This window comes from Channa argus, chromosome 20 (genome assembly GCF_033026475.1).
Source record: "Channa argus isolate prfri chromosome 20, Channa argus male v1.0, whole genome shotgun sequence".
NCBI lineage: Eukaryota > Metazoa > Chordata > Actinopteri > Anabantiformes > Channidae > Channa > Channa argus.
In genome coordinates this window covers 10,259,352-10,284,601 of record NC_090216.1, presented here as the reverse complement: position 1 = coordinate 10,284,601, position 25,250 = coordinate 10,259,352, and the positions used below count along the sequence as shown (strand labels likewise).

Genomic DNA, 25,250 nt, shown 5'->3' with positions numbered 1-25,250 from the left:
ACACAACAGAATGACACACATACAAAGACAAGACGTAGACTCAACATGCTCTCCTGAGTTACCCTAAATTACTATAGTTCTATGGACATTAGGCCTAAAATTAAAAGTTTACTGTAATAAAATCACACACAAATATTCACACACAAACACACTGATGTCTTTGTCTTTCTCTTTGGCCTTTAATTCAACTCATTGTGTGTGTGTGTGTGTGTGTGTGTGTGTGTGTGTGTGTGTGTGTGTGTGTGTGTGTGTGTGTGTGTGTGTGTGTGTGTGTGTGTGTGTGTGTGTGTGTGTGTGTTTTAATATAACTGAAGGACTGTCCTTACCCTTACTCCTTCAATGAGATGCCATTTTGCTGTTAGTGAGGCTACACAAAGACAGATACATTCATGAACAGACAGCTTGATTGAGAGACAAGGTGAGGGGAAAATTCAGGCAGATGGATGTAATTTCCCATCATCATCTCGTCCCACTTTCAGCTCTTCCTTTTAAACTCGTCCTACATTTGCCCTCTCTAACTCATTTTCTGTAGAATTTTCTGTTCTGTTACATTTATTTTCTATCTGTTTTGGGGGGAACTGAAGTCCATCCAGTATGTAAAAGGCAAAGGGAAAGTAGTGTCTGGCACCCTGGACTGGTCTATACGGTTTAATGAGGTTGTTACATATAGACAAATAGTTCAGCTGACCTCCATGTGTTTGGGCACTTTTAGGAAGCCAAAGCATTCACCATGTATGCAATAATAGATAGACTTGGAGAAGGAGAAGCTGTGACACCAAAAAACTCAAAAGTTGCCTAACAAAGTGGAAGAAACAACATGTGCGCTCCAAGGTGGCCCCATAATAGAGCAAAAACAATAAAGTGAAAGTAGCCTTCTAGCTGATCATAATTTGTTGTCTTGTGCTGAAGTCAAGTGACCTTTGGACAGACAGAGGCCACCACTATATGTAAAGGACATGAAATTACAGATATTATATGGGTATTAGATACTACAGCAATGTCTCTATTTTCTTTGAAGGTGTTTGTAAATAAGGTATTAGAAAAAATTAAAAATGTTCTTGAAGCAATAACTTTATTAACAAGCGAGCTAAACAAAAAATATTAAAGGCATTGAAGGTTTTCTCTTTTGGAATTTCGTTGCTAGGAAACAGTTTGTGTCCAAGGTTTTAAAAAAAAAATGTTTTCTGTAGTATCGATTGTAGGATGCGGTTTAACACATAGTTATCTGGACTGTTTGACTTAATTATGTTTGGTGCTCCAGTGGATTTATCATTTAAAAACATCACGTATTTGTCAGGTAGTATTACCGTCTACTCCTCATACAGGCTTTTTAGTGGGGGACTTTTTCTTAGGGCGATGTTATCTCCTGGGGCCATAGATGTTTGCCACTGGATGATAATGGTTTTTTTTAGTTTATTGTTAAAGAAATTAAAATATTTTACCTGGATTTTTCTTACATGAAATGTTTGTCAGTTGCAAGATATATGTGTTAGACACTGTGGTGAAAGTGTTGATGAACCGCCTGATGGTTTTAGCTAATGTTGTAGTCTTTGCATCCTAAAGGTTCAAAACTCTCCATATTTCTGTGCTGCCTACAATGTCTAGTGTCTACGAAACATGTACTGTTTGCCGTGTTTTACCTGAATAAAACGATTGATGCTTTTTGGAAATATAAGTAAAATTGCAAATAGCCAAATAATTAGCTAGTATACTGTATTTCACTGAGTGTAAATTTTGCTTCAGGTGCCATGTTAGAGGAACCCCAAAGTGGCTTGCGACCTTTAAAGACCAACTCAGAAAAGAAATACCTTAGCCGCTCTTTGCGTCTAAATAACAACCGCATCGGTGACCTCAAAGGCCTCCAGTATGTGCTGAGACACTTCCTGGCACGTCCGCTGAACCTCGGCTGGTTGGACCTGTCCTTCAACAAGATACGATCCATAGACCCAGTGAGACTTTCTAATTTTTTTCGCTTCATTTGTTAAAATCCATTTGTCTTGTTTTCGAACTATCAGACCTTCTCACTATAGACGCCGCTGTCTGTATTTAGGCTCTTTTTTCTTTTCACACCTATCAAAATTGTGACTAAATTATTTGACTGGCTTATATTCTACATCAGCTCATACTATCTTGTATCATTTTAGACCCAAAAGATCTACACTATTTAAATTAGCAGCTCTGCTGGGCATGGCATTGTGTGTTGTAGGTTTTGTGTGAGCTGAGTGAACTGCGTGTGTTGTACTTACACGGCAACAATATCTGCAACTTGTCAGAGGTAGACAAACTGGGAGAGCTGCAGCATCTTCACACCATCACACTTCATGGAAATTCCATAGAAGACAAAGGCTACAGGTAGAGATATTATTTTCTTTCATTTTACGCAAAAGTTTCTGCCAAATTCACCTAAATGCAATCACCCATTTGTGTTATGCAGTAGCCATCTATTCAAAGAGTTAGTTTAGTTTGCAGTTGTACTCTATTTTAGTTTTTTTTTTAGTTCTGAAGACTGTGAAACCAAGTATATGACAATTTAACAGGTACTTTAATAAAGATCAAAGTCACATTTAGATTCATATTCTGGTTCCCAACAGCATAACAACCATAAACATGCACTCAGAGAAAGGTCACCCATCATTGGTTAGATTTCTTATGCAGTGAGCTTCCCGATTTAATTTTTATCTCATTTCATACAATTTAAGTGAAACACAAGGAAAGTACAGACAAGGTCTACTTTGCATAGAATCAAAGTTTTCTTCCATATTCAACATTTACTGTTAATTCACTACATAGAACTGCAGAAATTGTCCGAGGAGTCCCTGCATTCAAAGCTAACAAAGTTTGTGTTCCGCTTGTGTGTGTGTGTGTGTGTGTGTGTGTGTGTGTGTGTGTGTGTGTGTGTGTGTGTGTGTGTGTGTGTGTAGGAATCATGTGATTTCTGTTCTGCCTCATTTAAAGTCGATTGACTTCAGTGCCGTGACACCCGAAGAGCAGGCTTTGGCAAATGTTTGGCATCACTGTGTGAACCACAGCAAAGAGCACAAAGGAGACTAGTAACCAGTTCAATAAGTCATTCATCTGAATAATCGACACTGAACTTAAACGATCTCTGAAAATGAATGTGTATTGTTGTTGTTTTTGTTTGTTTTTTGCCTAAAATCTAATATTTTGTATCTTCCTGAATTCATTCATTAACCAATGCCAGGAAAGCTGGCTGAAATTTCATTACTTGATCTCTCTCATTATCTTTTGGAGTCCAGAGGCTGCCAGCTCAGTCTGCTCTCACCTCTAGATGTCTGGCTTCTTCTCTTCGAGTTAGTGTGAATAAATTACGGTATAAAAGGCTACTGAATGAACAACACAGTGATATTTTAACTAATCTATGATAATAAATTTTATGAGGTTTATATGTATTTTTTTATGTTGAAATAATATACTCATATACTACTACTAATACTATAGTTTTTGTGCTTTTATTTTCAACAAAAAAGTAAGAAAATAGAGATGGACATTTCTGAGTTTGGCCTACATGTCTGCGTTTTAGGAGTTCTGAATATCGTACAATGAAGGTTCATTTGTAGGCCTCCAGAGCTGAATCTGACATAATAAAGTTATGTACATATGTAAACACTGCAAACATAAAAATTATATACTGTTATAACACTGGACAATGGGTATGACATCATATTAAGGTGATCAGAATCCAATTTACAAATATATACATGAAAGGACAAGTGCACACAAACACAAAAACTAGACCAAATGTGACGTTCAGTTTACAGTTTGCATTGTAAAGTGCTTTGGGTCTCTGCTTTTGCTGCCGGGTCTTATTAGTGCAGAAATGTGGCCATAAATCAGCATTGAGGCAGATTTAACTGGCTGTCCTCCAGGCTGTGTTCGGGGCACAATCAGTATTTCCTCCTCAAAACCCTTTAATCGGTTTGATGGAAATAGCCCTGAATCAGCTTTTAGACACAAAAGCTAACCACTGACACCTGTAGTAAACACTGAAGCTGATAATTGTCTAAAGGTCTTTCAAGTAATTCTGCATGACAAAATTTAGGCCTCCTTTGAAATCTGTGCTTACATGGTTCTTGGGATAAAACATTTCTTTGTTTCATACTGTGAAGTCAGTATCAATGAATGTCTTGCAGTCAGGATGGCGTCTGCTCTCAGCAGGGTGCCCGCGCTGGCCCGTCGGCACTTTAGGAAACATTTACATGCATTTTACAGATTTTAACTGCTGACTTTCTACTGAACATGGACTTGAAACACAAGTGCAGACAAGCTCTACTTTGCATAGAATTAAAGTTGTCTTCCATATTCAACATTTACTATTAATTTACCACATGGAAGTGCAGAAAATGTCCAAGGAGTCCCTGCATTCAAAGCTGTGTGTTGTGTGTGTTTGGTGTGCTTGTGGGGCGGTTGTGTCATTTGTGCCTTTGTCTTTCATACGTTGAAGTCTGACATGACATGCTTTATAGACAATCGCAGATGTGACTCAGCAGTTCGAAGCATATTTCTGTTTATTTCACACTAGCCTGAGGATAAATGTCTACATAAGAGTTTTTTATTATATTGCCAAACTTTTCTCTGGAGAAAGAAAAGTTACTTAGTAATGCATAGGCATTTATTTTATTCATATACTGTAACTCTGCATACAGGCAGGAAAGTGCCATTGCAGCCTTTGCTCACACTTAAACATTTAGCCTCAGGGCTAAAGTCTGCTCTTACAGCTGTATTATGGGAGCTATGTTGCTTCCAGAAGAGAAGAGAGCAAGCTCTTACCTAATTTTTTTTTTATTTAACAATGTGCTGTATTCGTTTTTTTGATCGGGGTCTAAGGCCAAGTTTACCCACCGTCAAAAAAATGATGTGTAGTGTTTTTCGGTGGACATTCAAATACGTTTTTTTTTTCTTTTTTGGATAGATCCGATCTTTTTTTGTTAGACGTTCACATTCATGTTAATGAGTGACATGAATCCAGCTCTGTTCACAACACATTTGTGATCCTAAACTGACATGACTGTGAAAGCTTAACTAAAATGTGAGCCACATGGGCACAATAACAACAGTTGGTACACCTGAGAAACACAGCTATAAATCAGATTGAGCCCTTATTTTGTGGTTTATCAAAAGATTCCATTACAGAGTAATGTGTTATTAGCTGTGTCAGCTCTGGCAGCAGGAGCTGCAGGAGAAGGACAGAGATCTGAATAAGATGGGTTCTGATAGACAGTTATATGGATGAGGGTCCAACTTGGAAAAATACCCAAATTAAAAAAACTCATTGGAACAATGGAGGGGTGGGGGGGCTATTAGAGAAATGCCTATTAGAGGAATTAAAGTGGTCTATATAAAGATTATTTCTGCTATGCCACCAAAACAGCAAACAATATTCTGCCTCACAGCAACAGGAAAATTAGTGAATTGGCCTGTGATGACTCCTTCCTGATCCTGTCCATCCTCGTCACCCCCAAAAAGAACATCAACATCTTAAGTTCTGCTAAGATGAAATACAACTCAGCACTGAAACCTGATGTTGATTTGTCCACATCTCTGTCTTCTCAGTGACTTTTGGGTAAAAAGATGGTGTTTGGGCCACTATAGCATGTTATGTGAATGTAGCATAAATCACCAGACAACTGTTTCTGTCTGTCACATTCAAGCTTGTGCACATTTTCATATATGGTACATTTTATGTGGTATAAAGTTTGAACAACAATCCTTTCCGGGTCACTTATTTTGATAGAAACAGCCATAATATAAGGAATTCTTCCTATTAAAATAAGAATTTCAGGCACTTAGCACCAATCGTTGAGCTCCAATGCTTAATAATTTGGGTGCTTTGTAAAAATCAGCAGAAATAATTCATTTAAATTGTTCCTTTATACATACATTTAACTGTGAATTTCTCCTGGATTGTATAATGCATCTGAGTTATTCGCAGGGATGAAGTTACACAATGTCATCAGTGTGAATCAAGAAAACCTGATAGTGTAAAAAATCTTATTTACTAGAAAAGAAGAGCACATTGATTGAAGAACAACTCCTGTTTATTTTGTGCTTTCCATTATTTTTCAGTATTACACTCATTTAATCCCAACAATATGGAAAAATATCAGTTTATAAAAGTAACTAGTCAGTGGTTGTTTTAAGAGTTGCGCTAGAGCAACATCAGCCTAAAGATGTTCATTTTTTATTTTATAATTAAAAAATCTTTTCTATAACCATACAGCCTCCTGGTAAATGTATTTGTTGTTTCAGATGAAACATCACATTATTAAAAAGCCAGAAAAGTTGGGAAAGAAATATTTACATATACCGATGATGGACATGACTGTCAATATGTCACATGACTGGCAATATTTCAATGATTCCATTGAGATGGGTTTTTTTCTGAGGCAGAATGAGTGCACAACACATACCCTTAATAAACAGAAAACATCACTGGCCATCAACAAGCATCTGGCAGAACTCTGGTTGGATATTTGACCACTCTTCTTGGCAGAAGTGGTTGAGCTCAATCAAATGATTTGGTTTGGGGCACAGAGCTGACTTGTCCTGTAGGAGTGCCCAGATGTGTCAGTCATGTGGCTGATAGTTTTATGTTGTCAAAGAATTATGAGGTAATCCTTCTCCTTCATTATTTCATCCACTTTGTGCAATGCAGCACGTTCACAGGCAGAAAAACAGCCTCACAGCATGATGCTACCACAACTGTGCTTCGGTGTTAGGTTGAATGTCTCACCTTTACTCCTCCAAACACACCTCTGGTTATTGTGGCTTAGCATCTCAATTTTTCTTTGTCCATGTAGTGAGCAAAATTCAGTTGGAACAGGGGCCTCTTTCTTAAACGACAGCCTTTCAGTCTATAGCAACATAAAACAGTGACACTGGTGTTCCAGCAGTAACATGTGCCATGATGGTGTCTGGGTTGTTGTTGACCATGTAAACTTTAGACCTTTGAGACAGTTTGGGTCTTCTTCCAGACTTTGTTAATTTGTTTATTAAAGATGAGCATTGCATATTTATTCTTATTTGCCAAAAAGTAAAAAAATAAAATAAAAAAAAACAATTAAATCCTAATATTGTTATGACAGTGGTGTCAAAGATGAGTGTATGTAAACTTTCATTCGCATAGCTGACCCTAAAAACACGAGTCAGTCTGAAATACCTTGGATTTAAAATAAAACATTTAAGTCCTGGATCTTCTTTTTGTAGCTTAAACCTTCAAACGTATCAGTCATGATGATGTTTAACTGAAATCCAATAGAAATTGCAAGGGTGCAATTAATTAATCATTCTCTTCTCAGTCACACTCATCTTATAATTTTTAATAAGCAGCTGTGCCTATCAAAGTCATGCATGATGAAAATGAATTTTCAAATATATATTCTGGATTAATATTGTCATCCTAAAGGTGCAGGGTGTCAACCAAAGGCAGATAATGTGCTTTAATTTGTGAAGATGTAATTGATCCATGCCTAATAATCAGGAACATCAGGACTGAGAGTAGCTTTACTGTAGGACCAGGAAAAAGACTCATCACATCACATTAAGACCCCTGGGTCAGTTAAACCTGTATCACACGATGTAAATCATATGTAAAATTTGGATGGTGGGATCGCACAGTTGTTATTGACTGGCTGACTGCTGGAATATTCTTGGCCACACCTCATTGTGCGCCTGCCTTGAAGCTTGAAGAGGCACATTAGTAGTATGTGTATAGCTGCTGGCATTAGCCACAGCCAATCAAGTTGCTCGTTTTAATTTCCCTATCAAATCACACTGTGTGCTATGGAGATATGACAGTATTGCAATTTTATGGTAAGATCTGCCAAAAGGAATGTGGTGTCGTTGAGGAGAAAAAGAACCAAAAAAACAAGTACATGGCATCTTAAATTAAATACGATCTTTGTTTCCAAAAGAAATCAGTTATAAGTCCCTCAGTGTTGGCAAACATTTCAGGCTGTTAGCCACATACAAGTAACCAGCAGTAAATCCCTGAAATATATAAAGCAGGGGTCTTTATCAAAATCCACTCTTTCATCATTGTCCTGGCTAAGTGGTCATCTGACCACAGCAACACATTGTCAAGAGAAAATAAGCTTTCACCACTGGTAAATATCAAAGTCAAAGCTATGATCCTGAAAAGGACAGAGGTAGCAGCACCTAGCACCCATCTAGCTTTGAGATGGTCTGAGATGGCAGGCGACATGCACAAATCCCAGTAATCCTCGACACTAAAACTGTACCGCACTGCTTGATCATCACTGACACACCTCCTACTGTGACTCTCCTCCCTTTAGGTGCAGATGTTCTCCGCTCCCTTCAGGAAATATGACAACACTACACACACAGTGTCTGTAGTATAAGGGATTCTGCTTGTCAAGACTCAGAGCTCAAGCTATGCCACGCAGTTACATTTTAGGTTTGGGAGAGAATCCAGCTTGGGAGTCATAAAGGACAGAGTCCGGAGAGTGTTATTTTATGGGCCCAGATGTGTTGAATAAATCATTTTCCCTCAGACCTAATTAAACACTTATTGCCTAGCCCAGTTAAGCTATTAACATCTGCTCTTCCGAACTAGGAAGGGCTCCAGCACTGGATGGATTTACCAACGGCAGGCAGAATAAACATAGTGTTCTCTTTAATGTTGTGCTATTTCCAATTTTTCTCTGCTTGTCTCCGTCTTTTTCTGTTTGTCCTCAGTTTCTCCCTGTGTAATTGTCGTAGTGTTCTCTCACTCTTAACTTTTCTTTTCGATTTATTTCTGACTCATTAAATAGAGTTAGACATTATAGAAGCTATGATGGACTTCATTAACATGGTATTGCAGAATCTTTTTAAACCATAAAAAAATTACAAACATTTAGTCTCTGACATTTACATTTAGTCATTTGGCGGACGCTTTTATCCAAAGTGACTTACAAGTGAAGTAGAAGACGAGCAAGAAATCTAAGTCAAGGAGAAAACATTAAAGCAGAGTGCTACACAAGGAGTCTTTCTTGAAGTGTTTCCATTTCATGAGATGCAAGTGCAAGATAGAATATATACATTTTTTTAAGGTCTTTTTTTTTTTACTTTTAAGTGCAAAGGAAGTTGCACAACAGTTTTCAACATTTTAAGATCCGGTTGCATCAGAAACCTTTATTTTTCAACAGGTGTTATTCCTATAATTGTTGCACTCAAACAGCACCGGGGTCTACACTCACAGGGTAATCAGTCGAAGTCTGACATGATTTATGTTTAATTTAAATTAATTTGGAAAGTTGGGTGAGATTCAAACTACTTAGCAATTTTTCATGAATTTCTCAAGCGGAATTGACAAATGCATAATAATGCTTCATCAAAGCCCCTAAAACTCTGAGAATAAAACCACAAAGGAAAGTTCCCTGCTGTACAGTATGTATACTCTATATACAATACACTGCTTTAATGTCCGCTTTAATCTGCATCATGCTTCTCTGAGGCCCAACAAGCTGGTTCAGTTTTCCTTTTAGGCAAAGATGATTATCTTGATATTCAGAATCGTGCATTAATTGAATGTTTGTGAGCTTCTTCTTGCATGTCTTATGTGTCCTTAGATTGCAGTACCACTAACAGTGGATCCACAGAACACCTTGAAACTGCTGGTAGGAATTGTGTTTTGTAGTTTGATTTAAACTGACCAATGTCAGCATGGATATTTACTTGATGTACTTTTTTACCCATGGTATCACTGTAGAAGAAGAACAAATTAAATTGCTGTCACGTCACAAGTGAAATGGAGACTTAAAATCCGAGTAAAATTCAGGTTTAAAGTAAAAAGGCTGTGTACAGTATGTACATTTACATTTTAAAATCCACTGTGTTCCCTCAGCTATGTGATGCAACCTTGTGACACCAGACGTTCAGGCACTGTACATCATGCTGTCCCACTTTCATAATAACATTATCAGAAATTCAGTATGCCATCTACTAATTGTACTGACTCAGATGAGCATTAATAATCAGTGGATGATAATTGCTTTTTATCCATCTCGTGCTTTGTTGGGAAAGACAAACCTCTCTTGTACTCGTGGTTTGTCATGATTAGTTCAGGCCTACTGATCTTGGCTGCCATTCCCTGAGCTCAATAGGATTTGGTGTAATCCCACAAAGCAGAGCAGAGCAGATGGACACATACAGTAGGTAAGATCACACAGTGGTATAGTGTCTATAATTGGCCTGGCCATCTGCCTGCAATCCCCTTATATTATTAGGAATTTCAAGTCGTTTATTGTTATTATTAATTAGATTTTAATTAAAGTAAATACACAAATAATTGTCTAAATAAGTTTTTTACGTACAGCAACATTTTATTTAGAAATTCACTCGGAATAGTAGATGTGCTGGCAACAGTAGTTGTCACATTATGTGTCTGACACAGTGACTGCAGATAAACAGTAGTTACTGCTCAGTAGATGGACAGAGTTTACAGCATTCTATCATTTCTAAACTTTGTCACCAATTAAACAAAACAAGACACACTAATATTATCCAACTATCACCGTTCTTATCACACAGCTTACCAGCAAATGACAAAGACATGCACGACAACAGCTGAGGCTACGCTGGTTTATTATAATTAGATTAGTTCACTCTGTCTGATTTTGTCATCATAACAATGGGAAGAAATATTACAGAGTAATGCGGAATTAAGATATGAGGGATTTCAAAGCGGTTTGTTTACAGAAATAACGTGTTCAGGTTATTGATGTGTTTTGGGGTTTTTAGCAATCATAAATTTAGCACCAGAGAATTCAGGCAGCTACAGTAGCTGTGGCTTAAACAAGGTTTAATATTTGTCATTATTGTAGTTTCGCTATATTCTAACAAAGAAAGCTGACTGTTTTTTCAGTGCTTTCTACATACTCTTTGATGGTATTACCCATGTTGCAAAAAGAATGGAAGTAAAGCTCACTGGGTTGGCTCCAAGCAAACTGGGCCAAGGATCACTTAGCGCTATAGATACTTTGGATTTTAGTTACATTTTAGTCGACAATTTCTATTGCTCTCTTACCCTGTTTCTTAATAAGTACCAGTATTTAGTTTGGGGAAGTACAATGGCTCAGAGAATTAATAACTTTTTGCAATTGCTTAGAAATTATCTCTTTTCAAAACAAACGGGGTGAGAAAAATGTCTTATAACACAAACATGGTGAGAGCTCCAAAGTGAGGCTTTAGAGATTCATTAAGCCACACTGAAGATTTAGATTCAACTTTTCACGGTCTTTGCAGGAGTCTGGTTTTGTTCCTCAAATCTACATATTTAAAGTAATTATTTAAAAAGGCACTGTTTTAGCCAGCGTGTGCTCTGCATCTCCTCCTGTGCAAATGGACTTACTGCAAGTTTAGAATTTTTGTAGGAACAATCTGTTTTCTGTCTGAGCTACAGCATTAAAGTAGAGACACACAGTCATACAGAATGACTACTTAAAAGCACAAGTACTACATGTAGTATTTCGTGTATAATGTCACGCTCACAGGGGGCAGTTTTTTATTAACCTACAGTCTCTGTTCACTGAATAAAAGTCCTGGCTGACACGTAGAACAACTGGGGTTTTTCAGTAGTGGAAAGTGTCTAGCTACTTTTTAGTCCTGGTTAATCATCTCACTGCTGATTATGTCAACTGGAAACAGGTCAATGTTGTAAAATTTTGTTTTTTTTTAATAAAACACCACAGAGAAGCTGAGTCTAGTTGTATGGATGTAGTTGTACACCTTGAGAATGTTTCTCAATAAGAAATTGCAAAGGATTTGTAGATTCTATAGACTACAGTTCATAATATTACAACATTAAGTAAATCCAGATACTTGGACAAGACCAGTACTGAATGGTTGTGAGGTGAAATCCTATAAAAGCAAGAATGGGTTTAAATGTTGCTTTCATAATTAAAGAAACTGGTCTCTTCGGTTCTCATGTTTTACAGTGTTTGTAAAAAAGAGGCATTTAAACACAATGTTAAACATGGCTCTGTCTCAGCCTTTTAAGAAATTTTTAGATTTATCATTTCAGATTGTGTCCCTGTTTTATTTCCTATCACAAATCATTGTGGGTTTTTTTCTATTCACAGTGCAGTATCCCAACTTTGTTCGTCTCAAGTTTGATAAATTTAATTGAGCATATTTTTACATATTTTACTTCACATTTTGCATCCATACACTACATGTATATGCAAATTCAAGTGTAGTTACTTTGAGCATTTCTTTCATCACTGGCGCTGCCTCTGACCTGAGTTGAGGAATGGGCTGCAGCTTGAAGAGATGCTCCCCATATTCAGTGTCTCCTCTCCACCACCAAAGAGAAGTGGTCAAGACATTTCAGGTGTGGCTGGAGGGAGCTGATGGGTGTGAAAATCTACCTTGCAAGACCTTTAGAGGTGGAAAAGCTACAGGTAATCCCAAATAAATGGGGCTGCTTAACAGCTCCAAAGAAGCATGAAATCCTGGTGTTAATTACACTGTGTCTAAATCTTCGTTAAAATGCGCACAGAGAATGAAAAGGCTCCCGGTTTTTCACCATGGTGCGGTGATGCTGCTGTGTGGTGCACCTGTAGTAAAGTCATGCCTATAATCCAAAAGAAAATGTAAGACAATGGGAACGTTTCTGCCTTTAAGTGCTGTTTGTTGTGCACTCCCAGCTTTTCTACAAATGAAAGTTTATTGTGAGGAAATATGTGCGAAGCTCTTTCTCTTTGGTGTTAAAAAGTTGACTCTCACTTTGTTTGGTGTTTTTTAAGTGTAATGAGTGTGAGTAGATGCTGACGAGGGAAAATGTGATAAGACAGTCTAACAACGCTCCAGTGCTCCCTTCTCCGCCATGGGGCGCACAGAGCAGAGCGCGGCAGAGTAACCACCCGGTGATCCGTGCGCCTTTTGCCTTGGACATAATTAGATAAGTGTGGCGCACCGATCTCCGTCTCTGCTGCTGCTTCTTGCTGCTCCTGCGGTAAATGCTCACCTACCTTCAGACCAAACCTACCTTTCTGACTCCGCGTCGTCTCTCTCTCTCTCTTTCTTCCTAGTGCTAGTGTCGCTCGGTCTCTCTGTCTCCCCTCCCTCTCTGTCTCACTGTGCTTGAGAAAGCAAGCGGGGGGAAACCGGAGGAGATATATTGTTACTCTGCCTGTCTCCTTACAGAGCCCGCGATTACCTGTAAGTCCAACAATGGAGACCTAAACTAAGAAGACTATTTTTCGTGAATGAAGACCACTACAGTCCCATTTCTTTCCGTGAATTGAAAATAAACTCTTCTTGAAAGCGGCAAGCAGCAGCATTTTTTTCCATCTCCCCCTCAAGTTGTGTGGATGTTATTTCCTGGGTTTTCTCTTTGGGCTGTGTATAACCGCGGCCCACAAACGGCAACAGTGTGTGGAAAAGTACATTTGTGCGTAAAACATATGGATTCAACGAGGATAACCTGGTAAGTCATGTAACACATCCTTGTTGAGCACGTTTTCCTTAATGACACGTTTGTGCTTCCTGTGTTACTCGGTGGTGAGTTTAGTGAACTGAAGGCTCCCCTCTTTTATTGCATACACATTTTATCTTCTCCTGGCTCCCTTTACCTTTTCTAGAATATTAGTCTGTGTGCTACACAGTTCCTCTGCTGGGTCCATATTTTTTCATGAAATAAAACGATTCCCCGCTGATTAAAATAGAAACAAATATAAATGGATGATAGTCTTTAGCTGCTGAGACGTGCTTGGAAACTCGCTGCCCACATTGCAGGATTGACTACAGTAGTTTGACCACTTGGAGATTTTTAATCAGGCGTTAAAGGCGAAACGGGAGAATTCGCTGTCCGCGGTGCTGAAACAGGGGGAGGAGGTTGTTGCAGCTCGTTTAGTAAATAGACGCCGACTTAAATGAATACAAAAGACAACTCAGCACATTTATATGGGACACGTTTTTAAGTCTATTTCCCATCACTGATGTTACTGTGCACAAAGTGATAAAGGTCGATTAAACCTCATCTTCAGTTTTATTTATGTAACCAGTGTGAAGCTCGTGTTGATGATGATTTTTTTCATGTAATATTAACATGGATTCAAACACTCGCTTTGTGGCGGACTTAATACAATGGGTTAAAGCCATTGCATTCTATGTGTGAGATAAGTCATTTCTATAGCTGAGCAACAATTTGCCCCACACTGCCCTGCGGTTGATGATTTCCATCTCACCTGACATACCAAGAGTTAATTTTCAACAAGTAGACAGCGGTGGATGAGGTGCTACACTACAGTGGGCTGTTTGGTCTGTCACCCAGTGGTCCTGTGAAAAGCAGGTTACCTCACAGCAGCATGTGTGTGTGGGATTATACAGAGAGAGAGAGAGAGGGGGAGAGAGAGAGTCATCCGATTAACTTCAATTACGGCAAGCTGTCGCCTCCTCAATACAGAGCAGATAGTAAGGTAAGGAAGTCAAAGTTGACAAGAGGTGGAGATGTGATGGGGGCACGGAAAGCAGTTAAAAAAGATAGTGCTGTATGCTATTAAGATAACCCACTGTATGAGCTCCATCCTGCTCCGGGTATCATGAACCCATGTATAGTGTGAGGCTTGGCTCACTAATGTGTGAAAGTGGTTTGTACACACAAGCTGCGTCTAATCATGCTAAATAAGCATTAATGATAAGTACATGACTATTTAATGCTAGTCAGTCTATGCATTATGGTGGACTGTACCCACTGGATTGGGGGCCATTCCTTTCCACCTGTGGGTGTTTGAGTGTGGCATTTGGGTGTGTGTGTGTGTAGAGAGAGGTAGCAGGGGTCAGACGGACAGAATGTGTTTTGTGAACCTGGGACCCCCTCCACTTTCACTATGTTAAATCTTGTTAGACACACTGGGTGACAGAAGCAGCAGGGCTTCGATTTAAATACCTCCTGCTTTGTGTCTGAATGCAAAATTGTCTGTGAAGTGATGTTCCACTGTGGTAGAACAGATCTGTATTTATAAATATTTATTTAGTTAGTGCAGATGACATTATGACGCTATTTAAAAACATTACTTTGCTTTAAAACGTATTTGTTTTATCTGATTGTGACATTTCGACGTTGCTCTAACAGAAAATGTTTACATTTGGAAAAAGTAATTCCTGACTCAGTTTCCTTGGTTCCTTACGTGAAGACAAGACTTCTTCCTGTGGTTTCCAGTAAGGAGACTCTGAGTCTCTGCTGATCCTCATTTTTGTTAACTGCTCATTGAATGATGTGCACATAAGATTTTAAATAAACTTTCCTCCATAATTAATATCACTTCTGTCTAGTGTTGTTGTTTCATCACACAAAGCCATCGGCAGCGTTCACTTATTAGCCTGGCTTTCACACAGCTTAGCATAGCTGTCACTCAGATTTCATTAGTCACCTGGAGCTGCTCCACCAACAGTAGCAGAATAACTGTGACATTGACCACATACACATTCTAACATTATTTTCTCCATCCTGGCAGTTGTCTAAAATTAACATCTCAACCACAGCAGCAGTCAAAAGTTTAAGCAGAGCCTCTTAGCTTGCCCAGTGCGTATAAAGGCTTCAGGCTACGGCCACGGACAGCTAATGGTCAATGGTTTGACAGTTGGAACCATATAATTAACATGAAAAATATGTTAAGAGTTTAGCGCCCATGTTCATCTGGTTACCAATCTAATTTTACCATTGTTCATTAACATATACCATATAGTCCATTTGACATTTGATACTTTGCATGAAACAGTAGATCTACTAAATACATATAGTACATTATAACCCGATCAAAGTAAATCGATACATATAACGTTGTAACAAAACGCGTATTAGGCCTGTTACAATAATAGGTCAATAATTCAATAATCAGTCATATGTTACAACATTCGGACGTGACTTTGATAGTTTTTGCTGACCTCGATAATATTTGTACACTGAAAAAAATATTTTGGAGAACTAACTTAATTTTATTATGTCAAGAGGTTGAGAACAACACATTTATCTAAATCCAGTTTTTCTTTTAAGTTGCCTTATAATTTTTAAGTAATTTCAAATCCACTATATTTGTAATTTATTTGCTAAATTATTTTGAGCATATTTCAGACTAATCTCATTAGTAATTCCAACTGAGATCATGTTGACTCAAATATCTGATGTAAACTGGATTATCATTACCCAATGTCTTACTGTACATGAGTTAACTCCTGCATTCTAAAATTAAGTTTAATCTAATTTCAATTGATTCAGTAAATTCTAACCTAAAATATGTTTTAATCACTTTATTTAGACTTATCAATGTAAAAATAGCGTTTCTGTCAAAGTGTTGGGAAACTTGTAACAACATTCCATCTGTTAGACAGGCATGTGTATGGTTCAATTTGCATCAAGTGTAAACCTATTTATATGTATTTATTTATTTCTATTTTAAAGAATTAAATGAATTGCCTTCTCTAAAAAAAAATGGTTTGTAATACATAAATTGAAACTAGACACTATGATACAGTGATAAACCATGCAAACAATGGTACACATATTCTGTTGTGTGCCAGTAATTGGTTTTGAGATTGGACAGTTTTCACCTCCCCTTTAATGTAAAAACAATTACATTACTCGTTTTGTTGTAGCTGGATAGTATCTGGATCATTTCTCTTTGTGTGTGGAGTTTACATTTTAAAAAACGTAGCATGTGCTTCTGTCAAAAAGTGCAGGACCGCAATTGACGTGTGTTCAGAGTGCAGGTCATCGGTGTTTTGTCAGTAAGCAGCTCAATAGGTGTTCAGGCAGTTCAAGGACAGTGCCCCCACCTCATATCATACTGCACCAATTATAGGATGTACAGCAGTGAACAGGTGAAAGGGGTCTGTTTTGTGGTTGAGATTTTTTATACCAACAATTTCTATTCAATTATAAAATGTATTTAAAAAAATCAAAGCTGTAGCCTTTGAAAAGCTTGATGGTTAGTAAATTTGGAAAACCCCTAACAGTGGATTGTGTGCAAGAAAGGTTAATGTGGTCAAATAGGACAGGTGTGTGAGATACAGTCACTTCACCATGATTTCTATCTTTGTTTGGTCAGAACTGATAACCAGCGTGATATAATACTTTACTGTGGCTATAATAGTCTATTTACAAGCCTGTTGTGTGTCATCTTTTTTATCCTAACTGGCAACACTAGTAAATAGTTGAAGGTCAAGTCCTGAGGGGCTCTTCTTTAAGTACGTCCTTTAATTGTACCAACAGATCTCACTGTAATTGCCAAAATATGTTAAGCCCTGATTATAGCTTTATTTAGAATTACTTACTTCCCACCTGTGGTATCTGTACTCTCTGTTTTAGTCCCATCCTCCCAGTAGCTAGACTGCCTATTAGAAAGATGTCATATTGAATTAGCCACACTCATGTGAGCAAGGCTAACTACGCTATTCTTATTCCTGACAGATAGCAGGCTATGGCTGAGTTATTCCATTTCTATCTAAGGGTAGACAGTGGCTAGTGTAACACTCACAGGTATTGGTGTATATGTGTAGAACAAAAGCATATGTTCTCTGTGTGGCGCTATTCTTTAAATATGGGTTTTGGAAAACAAATTGAGAGGCAGAATTACTATTTACAGTTGTACTTTAGTTCTTTTTGTTCCATTAAACTGAGACGTTTGTGCTGTACCTGTGCTGGGAGGTATTTATTTGACTTAATGCTCACAACAAGCAGTTACTGACATCTCATTGTGTTTGTCAGGCCTTTGTGAGCAACACAAGCTGCTTCATAACTAAAGACATAATCTGTTGGTGCATAAGCTAAAGTGTTTCGGTACTGTCATGAAAATAGATTCTTAAAAATTAAAACTGCATTTAGCACATGGATTGTTCCAAAGTTTTTCAATTGCTTTTTTTTTGTCTCAGAGACATGAGCTTGTTTTTCTTAATCCTGGCTCCTGCTTCAGCTTTGTGATATTGTGCCTGAAGAGCAGCACATTCAAGAGGGTTTTCAGAGAAATCCAACCTGGTGCCCAACTTGAGTTGAATTGAACATGAATTGCATGTTGAATGCAACACTTCTCTGTGATTGTTTTATTTCTTCACACCAATAAAGACAGAGATGAATTCCACCATCTGTGGTGCTGAAGAGTAAGAGTTTATTAGCTTTACTGGTTGAAGTTTGGGTTGACTTGCTACGTTGCAACTTCAGTGCAGGACTGCTGATCCTCATTGACATTTTCGTGGAGTTTGTTGATTGTGCTGCCAGGTGCTGCTTTGAATACTTCTGTTTGAGGGATTGAGTTTACATTCAACAATACAACCGAGTCAATTGTTCCTAACAAGATTATCTGCCTGCTGGCCAGAACACTGCCTGGAATCTGCATATCTGGCAACCCAGGCAGGACAAAACAAAGAGGCAAATTAGCAACTCCATTTTTTTTTAGAGTGAATTTTCATTCTCTTCTTATTTATGGAGGGCATTAAAATTGTATTGAATTGTGTGCAGTAATTAACACTTAATGTGATTCTAACAGGTAAAATTAGAAAATTGGAACAAATCAATATGGATGGGTGAAAATTTGAAAGGCAAAAAATCAGTTTAATGTGATTGTTTTTGTGCTCACACAGGAAAAAGCCTCATGCTAACTTTCCATTTTTGCCCTTCCCTTTCCATTTCCATTCCCCGTGCTTTTTCTGAAACTGGGCCACAAATTAGTTTTTGGTTGTTTGTGGTGGGGCCCTGTAAAAGTAGAAATTTACTCCCAGGGTCCCAGGGCGAGATTAAATGAACTCAATTTTAATCCTGTGGGGTAAAAGTTCTGAGAACCCCCTGCCCTAGTTTAATACTCTAAGTAGCTTTCTATCTGATCAGGGGCTCCTAAACCCCTTCAGTCCTGGACTCAAATAAGAAAGAATTAGTCAATGAGCCTTACACATAATAGAACACGGTGCGATGTTTACTATGTAGTTTCAGCATCACTACTGTTTACTCATACCTCCACAAACTGCATTAATGATACAAGCTCCACAACAGTGCAAAGACAATCTCATGAGTCTGGGAATTTAAATGTGGGACACAGCCAATGAACAATGAGGTAATGAAGTAGCAGAACTTCACCCAGGTTGCAGCCACCTAAGGCAGCTTCCTTTTTTGAACCATTCTGGAAACAACAGCTGCAGCAGTTATCTAGGAACAGAGATCTGGTAAAGTTTTTCACAACAAACAAGTGACAATTTCCTTTCTGTATGAAGTGCAGGCTACACAAACACTTTCATTGCTTTATTGAGAACTCTGTGGGGCAATAGTAATATTAAAGTACATTTTATTTTTTAGTAAATAGTAAAAGAAAACAGTCTGCACATAGAAGAAGAGCAATCACATCCATTCCTTTTGGGTGGCTGAAGGCTATCCCAGCAGTCATTGGTGGGGTTCACCCTAGACATGATGCCAGTTTATACAAAAGAAATCAGAATTCAAGAAAAATCCAACCAACACAAACACACACATGCACAAGCTTTGGAAGCGCAAAAAAACCATTGTGTTCTGTCCAGCACATGAGACAGAGCAGGAAGTTTCAGGAAGAAAGTAGTGGTTGCTACAGCTATACAGTAAAAGCTCAAAATATTTACAATTTTTCTGTTGTCCAGAAAGAGTTAAAGAGATGTAGTTTCCATGTTCGTTATCAACCAAAAAACCCTGTTAAAAATGAGTGATTGTTAATTTAACAATTGATGCAACGAAGTGACATACAATATAATTGAGGAGATATTAAGTGATAAACATTTGAGGGTTTTTTTTTTTTGTCCTTTCAGCTTATCCTGTACATTCAGGGTCACCACAGCCGATTCTTTTTTCTGCATGTTGATTTGGCACAGTGTTTTACTTTTAGAACTTTCATAACTTTCTCTGTAAAGTAATTCTGTAAAGGGGACAGAAGCTGCACATTCAAATGTTTTTCCTTCCAAGGTTAATCACTATAAGCAACAAGCTCTACACTGGTTCATTGTTTTCACTTATTCTGTATGATATTGTTATAAAAAAGATCAATTATTGACACACTAAATAAATCAACAACAACACTCTTTTTCAAACTACTGTTTAATTTTACAGTTCATTTTGAAAACACACAGTACATTTAGTTTTACTTTTAGAATATATCAATGTTTTGTGGTTTTGACGAACCAACCTTTACATCAGGTTTGAAGGCATAAGAGATACCTACTTCTTTCACTGGGCACAAGGCATCCAGAAAATCCTTATAACTGCTTTCGGAGCTGAATAGTCCATTGTCCATCCAGCAGAGTAGTTGTTTTAACACACTTCACAAATATGTGACACACAAATTACATTTCTGTTTTGAGAGCAAAACATCATGTGATATTTTTCTCAAACTGTGCTTGTTCACATAAACTGTATGTAAAGTCTGACTATCACTGATAACTTGGTGCATTTGAAGAATGGTAAATGTTTACGGTGGGAAGTCAGCACGTCTGATTCAAGACCTGAAGGTTCTCTGAGGCTGTAGTGTGTAGCGCAACACACACAAACATTGAATTGACAGAAGATATTCCCATTACATGTGGTATATATCAAAAATAAAGGGCTGCTGGATTTTTCTGTACATTTGTGTTGGACACAATTGATTGCATTTATGTCTCTGGGTAGGAGACAGGGGATGCAACTGTCTGCAACAATGACTGAGAGTTTTTGTGTGTTTTTGTGTGGTAGTGGCCCCATGCTAAGCCACATAAGGCCAGTGTTAAGTCTTGCCTCTGGCTCAGTGTGTGTGTGCATGTATGTGTGTCTGTGTGCAAAGGAGGAAGATTACAGTGGCTATTGCCAACTTCAAAGTGTCTACTGGTGTTGTGCCAGGTCAGCATGTTTACACAGGAGAATTGGTGTTGGGGGGCAGACACACACACACACACACACACACACATTTAGAGTGACACATTTGTACATCCGCATGTGTAGACACATCTTATCTCCTGCTCTGGCTCCTAAACATACGCACATGTAACATGCACACCAACCAGAGCGGTCTTATCAGTGGTCCCAGTGGGTTAAGGGAAGCATTTAATAAGGGTCAACACACAGCTCTTGGCATCTAACTGATTCCACTGGCTTTTGCTCTCTCTCCACCTTTCTCCACATCTTTCACCCACTCTCCCATCACACCAAGCAGGCTAGTTTGCTAAATGTTGCTCAGCAACACAATTTTGTTCCAGAAAAGTTAAAACTGGATCACTGGAGGCTTAACATAGTTTCAAACTCCCAGATTTACTAACTTCCTCAGCTACTTTTGGGAACATGCTGGAGTTTTTCAATAGTATTTTTATTAAAGTCTAGAGATGAGATACCAATATAGCTCTCACTTCTGTCCATTAAATACAAGGCCACAGCCAGCAGCCAGTTAACTTAGCTTAGCATTATTCCTAGAAACAGGAGGAAACCTTCAAAATGTTGTTTATCAATTATTGGGTATCGTGCAAATACACAATTTATCTTCAGCCCATTGGGAACAGAAACCCAAGCAGAAAGTCTGCTTTACCTGTCAGTGGACATGAACCTCTTTGATTTAAGTAGAAAATGAAGTAGAAAAACAGTTTTTAAAGTGGATGAAATTTAAAGTAAAAGGAGGAAAAAGTGAACTTCCTTTCTGAGTAAGTGAGACAAAATAAAACAAGAAATTTCACAAACAGTTTGTCTTCATTGTTGGTGTTTGGTGCTGGCAGATACCCAGTTGAAGCAGAGCATGTAAATGATGTGCTCTGCACAGCACATCCCCAGAACTGCAGCTTCACCAGAGGCCTGCTACAGGCAAATACATTGTAGCCGTATGTGTGAACACCCGTATTCATATAATATAAGGTGTAATGTTTTTTTACATTTAAAGTCACTGTGCCTACAATGTACCAAAACAAGTATTGTGGTGAGTGGGGTTTTATAAATAGAACAACAAAAATGAAAGGGAAAAGATACAAAGCACAGATTTAAGGTAAGATTCTGGATGGAGAAGTTCAGACAACACAGGCTGTAGAGTCTACAGAGGTATATGGGGGTAAAATTAATTCAGGTAAAGCTGAAAATACTGTAAGGTCTCCCTCAGTTGTCACCAAGGTCAGTTGCAAATATTAAACATGTTGAATATAAACTTGAGTAGCACGAGAATGACTATTAGTTACTGGATCTTAATTGTTTTGCTTAAAAAAGCTCTAAACCCCAAACATTTTTCCGAACGAGTATGTTGGCAAAAACATGCAAACTATGCAAAATCTAAATTAAAACCTTGGCCCAGAACTAATGCTTTGCAGATCTTTCTTCATTGTTTTCAGAAAGAAACAAGTACCAGTGCAGAAGGGCAGTATGGGCACATCCCTAATTGTAATAAGTACATAGTCCTCACCATGCCATCTTGTCCTCATTACAATACTCCTTATTAAGAATACTCTTTACAGACATCCACTAAGTGGTACTAATACCAGTACTCATAAGTTTGTTATTTTTCTAATAAATAAGGCTTTGTTGTTTGCAGGCAAAACTCAGTTTTTGTTGATGATTAGAATTTTTAGAGCTACACAAAAGTAGAAATTCCTCAGGATCAGTAATGTCTCTAGTGGCACAGACTCTATAATGAAAACTGAGGGGGAAGTGTCTCAGCGTTTGAAAGAGCTCAGGTGGTGATAGTATGGATTTCATGCACGAATTGAGGTTGAGGCTTGCCTTGGGTCAGTGAACAACTATTAGGGGGAAAGATAAGACTTAGAGCCCAGTGATGAGACTTATCCTGTCCTTACGGGACAGGTGATTAAAGTCCACTTTAGATGGGTATTGTGGGTATTAAGTATCATGACTTAAATGTTCACCCTTTTCTTTAAAAACTGGCCGTGTCACCAAGTGTACGTAAAGCAGCTCTTAAATAAGCTGTGTTCTTTTATACTGTACGTTTTTTAATGACACACTAGCCCATCAAAACACTGTTAATGTTTAACAAAGCTGTTTTGAAGTGTTTTGAGCAGGGCACGTGTTTCCCTCTTGCTGTTTCTAGCAATGTCCGAGATCTTGATAAGCCAGATCAGTTTGCTTCTTGATATGTTTTTAGTTGTGTACTGAAAGACCTTGATTTTAGACATGGTATTTGTTCATGTTCTGGGGGGACAATAGGGCTTTTTTGATTATTGATAGCTAATTCATCCAGAAAAGAAATATACATAAATGTCTAACTTATCTTTTTAAATGGCATAGCTTTTAAATATTCTGCCATCTCTGATAGGTTTAAACTGTGTTCACCAAATAATTAATTTAAAGACTTAATTTATTTATGAAATCTTCCAATGGTACATCAGATAATTATTGAAGTCTTGAAAGAAGAGCTTTGTGAGGCAGGCCTTTGCGTGCCGATCAGTGTCCTGCAGATCATTGGATCAGAAGCTTTGTAGACAAACCCAGGTGACAACATTTAAGTGGTGTTGGCAGCTATGAGCTGCATGTGAGCTCTGATGTCTGTTCCAGGGCAGTATGTCAAGGCTGCATAGTGAGGGTAAGAATTAGTTCACGATGCTGACACAAGTCACTCTTAAATCACTAACATTATATGGAGAAATTCATCAAGAATTGACAATGTAGGTTGTAAATCTGACTATATTGTGTGATTTTACCAACATGGCCAAATTGAAACTTAGTATAAATCTCTGAATTAACAAAGCAACATATATAGAGAGTTAGGTCGTCATTTTGATGCACACCTAAATATCGTAATAAATAGACTGCCTTGAAATGTCATTTAGACATTTGTATTTGCCAAAAGATTAACTCCAGCTTCACCATCAGGTTGACAATATTGATTTTATGTGAAATGTCTTTGTAAGATTTGGATGGATTGTTCATGAACTGATATTTCCCAGTGATGTTGCTGCTTTGTTTGGTCATTCTGATAATTTTTCTACAGTATGTATAATAGGAAACACTGAAACACTAACATTAACCTAAACATTGTACCAAGTATAATACATAGTCGTTGTGAGCATTCGGATGTTAATGTGCTGCAGTTTTAAAAAGGTGTCATATGTTTACAAAAGAGTTCTAGGGTTGCATTATGGGAATTGTAGGATCCAGTGTTTATGGTCCATAGTGAGAAATCTTACATTGACATTTATCAGCCTTTGCTAATTTGGTTTCAACCCTACCCCAGTTTGATGGAAGCTCAATGATGGATTCCTGCTCCTATACACATCTGAAATACTTAAATGAGAAACACTTAAACAAAAGTGAATATCTATTCAGTAAAGGACATGGAACTGCAATGTGACCACTGAAGAGTTTTCTTAGCTTCAAAACACCAGCCCATCATTCTAATGTAGTGGCCTGTCACGGTGGATGTTTTTGGGTTTCCTGCCAATGTTCAAGCTTGAAAAATGCAGTGGCTGTTCTTAAAATGTGAGATTTCTCAAACTCTTTCTTGAACCAATCATCTGTTTCAGAATACATTTCATTTAGGTGCAGAATCATGATTCATGTTAAATTCATGTTAAACAGTTGCCTTAAATATATAGATATTTTTTGTTTGGAAGTAACTGCTTTCTGGAGGTGTAGTCTAACCATGCAAGTTTAGACAAAAAAGGTCAGATAAGTTTTGCATTGCCAGTCCAAGCCTGGTAGATATTGGCGAGGGTTGCGTCAGGAAGGGCACCGGCGTAAAAACTGTGCCAAATCAACATGCAGACAATGATCCGCTGTGGCGACCCTGAACTCACAGGATAAGACGAAAGGACAAAAAAAAATTTCATATAGAGACCAAAATGACTAAAACTGAACCTTGGTGATCATCTGGTAATAATCAAAGAGCACATGTTTTGTCATTCAGAAAAAAATGCAGAAAGACCTGCAAAGCATTAGTCCTGCCAGAGATAACAGTGCCAAGGTTTAAAATTTAGATTTAGCATAGTTTGTGTGTTTTTGCAAAAATACTACCCTTACAAAATAAAAGTGAAAATGTAACTCTATTGGTGAAGAAAATACCCATGAGTAAAAACTCGATGGCTAATGTAAAGTTGGCTATTTTATTTAGAAACACAACACTCGAAAAAGCCTCAACACTACCATGTGTGTGTGTCCTGCTCTGTACAGTGACAGCTGACAGCTACAAGCTCACTTATTGTTAGCTGGAGATTTTCCAGTAAGTTTGAAATTGGAGCTGCCACAACATTAGAGGAGAAATCAACCGCTTGAAATGAGATGTGAGATTTATTGCCATCCATAACACTACTGAATGCGACTGTGA

General features: G+C 37.9%; 2 protein-coding genes across 2 annotated transcripts in view; both read left to right on the top strand.

Annotated features, from left to right (window-relative positions):
* The first annotated feature begins 1,245 nt into the window (after positions 1-1,245).
* On the top strand, positions 1,246-3,051 carry LOC137106085 (leucine-rich repeat-containing protein 51-like). Its single transcript, XM_067489098.1, has 4 exons — positions 1,246-1,297; positions 1,744-1,949; positions 2,207-2,352; positions 2,922-3,051. Exons 1-4 carry the CDS (start codon positions 1,246-1,248, stop codon positions 3,049-3,051), a joined length of 534 nt encoding a protein of 177 aa, XP_067345199.1.
* Positions 3,052-12,908: 9,857 nt separating this feature from the next.
* LOC137105966 (protocadherin-15-like) overlaps positions 12,909-25,250 on the top strand; it is a 157,045-nt gene continuing 144,703 nt past the window's right edge. Inside the window, exon 1 of the mRNA XM_067488842.1 lies at positions 12,909-13,450. The gene's annotated coding sequence lies outside the window, so the exon portion shown is untranslated. The remainder of the gene's footprint in view (positions 13,451-25,250) is intronic.

What these genes read in the sequence shown, in the direction of transcription:
- LOC137106085 (XM_067489098.1), top strand. Translation starts at nt 1,246, where the DNA reads ATGTTTGGTGCTCCAGTGGATTTATCATTTAAAAACATCACGTATTTG. An exon ending in AAACATCACGTATTTGTCAG is followed by an intron (nt 1,298 to 1,743) that starts GTAGTATTACCG and finishes ATTTTGCTTCAG; the next exon opens with GTGCCATGTTAGAGGAACCC. An exon ending in AGATACGATCCATAGACCCA is followed by an intron (nt 1,950 to 2,206) that starts GTGAGACTTTCT and finishes TGTGTGTTGTAG; the next exon opens with GTTTTGTGTGAGCTGAGTGA.